The 2,180-nt window shown below is 60.4% G+C and overlaps 1 protein-coding gene across 1 annotated transcript in view; it reads right to left on the bottom strand.

Annotated features, from left to right (window-relative positions):
* ANOS1 (anosmin 1) overlaps positions 1 to 2,180 on the bottom strand; it is a 45,505-nt gene that overhangs the window by 8,560 nt on the left and 34,765 nt on the right. Inside the window, exon 4 of the mRNA XM_045290685.1 lies at positions 517 to 722. Coding sequence (XP_045146620.1) covers positions 517 to 722 — 206 coding nt within the window. The remainder of the gene's footprint in view (positions 1 to 516; positions 723 to 2,180) is intronic.

The raw sequence follows: 2,180 nt of genomic DNA, 5'->3' as shown, positions 1-2,180 counted from the left end.
GGTGAACTCACGGGCCAGGCAAACGCCAGTCCCCACCAGCATTAGACCACAAAAACCGGGCAGGGGGGGAGAAAAATGTGGAGCAGAACTCAGATCTTAACAAGAGACCAGACTTACGGGTCAGAGCGAGACGGGGGCAGGCCCTCAAGACTATGGCCCCCTGTCACTCTCCAGGTCTGGAACCTGAACTCACCCCCGTTGGGAATCACCAAACACTTAAGGTCCCCTGGGTGTGGCAACACAACAACCAACCACAACAGATCCCCACCCTAATGGCGTCCGGTGCCCCAAGGCTACACTGTGAACAAGCCGCCCCTGCCCCAACTCCCCAGGCAAGCACAAGGGGTGGGATGCTTTCCAGCCCTCCCTCCCTCTCCTAGAGCCCAGCCATGCCCACCATCCACCCAGGGCCTGGCTGCCCCTCGCTGTCCACCCCACTCACCCCCTCTGCCATCCGCCCCACTCACCCCCTCGCTGTCCGCCCCACTCACCCCCTCTGCCATCCGCCCCACTCACCCCCTCCGCCGTCTTCCTCCGCTTCTTTTTGGTGGGGCCGAGGGCCCTGCCGCTCACAGCCCAGCTCCAGAAGACTTTGTAGTGATGCACAGGGATGTCCGCGTCCTCGGGCAGGTCCCACTCAACGGCCACGTTCACGCTGCCGTCGCCGTTGACCGTGCAGTTGGCCAGCCGGAGATTCGCTGGCGTGGGTGGTGCAGTGGGGCCTGGAATCCCAAAGGACAAACCGTGTGACTCAGCCCGCAGGGGCCAGTCACAGGAAGAGCCGTCCCTCCCAGACTCCGTGGGCAGCTGTGGGACAGCTGGAGACAGGGCTCTTTGTTGTTGTTAGGTCCGGCTCGTTGGCTCCGACCCAGGGCTGCAGCCACCGTGTCCTTCCAGCTGAAAACCAAGTGCTGGGGACCCAGCGCGGCCCACCCGTCCTGACAGGGTCCGACGAGAATGGGGCTCCCTGGGATTCTCTACGGCTACTGGTCTCACGGAAGGAAGCAGCCTCCCCCAGGCTCCTCTGGGTGTTCCACGTGGACCTTGCAGTTATCAGCCACGCACACGAACCACGGACACCACCACGGGTCTGCAAGCACTCGGCAGGATTCTCCGACCTGGGTGTCCGGCGGGCGGCGGCGTGGCTGTGCGTTGGGCTGCTAACTGCCTGGTGGGCAGTTCGAAAAAAGGATGGGGCTTTCTACTCCCGTAACGAGGATGGCCCCAGGAACCCGCTGGGCCCGTTCTGCCCTGTCCTACTGGGTCCCTGTGAATCTGAATGGACTTCATGTAGGGGAGTTCTGTCTTTTTCTTGTTTTTTAAACCGTTTACAAAATACAGTCTTAAGCGCGCTTGGCCACAGCCATGGAATCCATCCCAGGTCCGGCAAACCTACAGGGCACAGCAGGAGGTGCCTCTGTGGGTGTGTGAGACGCCCGAGCTCTTTGCAGGGGCAGGAAGCCTTGTCTTTCTCCCCGAGAGCAGCTGTGGGGTTTGAACCAGGAACCTTGTGTTTGAGCCCAATGCTAGCCCTCTGTGCCGCCAGAGCTGAATAATCTAAGGCACGTGGATTCTGTGACCTGATTTTGTCACATGGAATGGTCCGTCAAGGCATTTCCAAACCTCGACCACCCCGGCACATGTTCGCTGTCCGGAGCGGAATCATTATCTGACAATCCCAGCTGCAGACCCACTGCTGCCAGGGAAAGGATGCCAGCTCTCAGCAAGCCCGGAGGACAGACCCTGGGGGTGTCTGAGACGGAACTCTTCACGGAAGTGGAAACCCCGGACTCTCTCCCGCAAGAGCGGCTGGCGGTTTTGAACTGCTGACGGGTAACCCCTATGCCACCAGGGCTCCTGCATCCTCTGGTGGAGCTCGTGAAAGTCCCACGCGGGCTGGCTGGTCTACAGAGATCCACAGAGTGGAGTCGGGCGTGCAGATTCCAGAAAGGGAAAGAGAAATCCCGCTCCGCCCCATGGACTGTCTTTGGGGCTTTCCATCCTTGCTGCCCCAGGGCAGTGGAGCAGGCTGGGCAGAGCACATTGCCAGTCTCTGAGCACATTGCAAACCCACAACGATGCCCGACAGTCACTTCTGTAACTTGACCCTCCCTGGTCCCCCTCATAAAACAAACCCTTCTCAGCTCCAGGCCAGAGATTAAGTTCTGGAACCATCACCC

The sequence above is a fragment of the Echinops telfairi genome, unplaced genomic scaffold, assembly GCF_000313985.2.
Source record: "Echinops telfairi isolate 266 unplaced genomic scaffold, ASM31398v2 ScPeMD7_53;HRSCAF=182, whole genome shotgun sequence".
Classification (NCBI taxonomy): Eukaryota; Metazoa; Chordata; class Mammalia; order Afrosoricida; family Tenrecidae; genus Echinops; species Echinops telfairi.
Note: the sequence above shows the minus strand (reverse complement) of the source record. Positions and strands in the feature narration are given on the sequence as shown.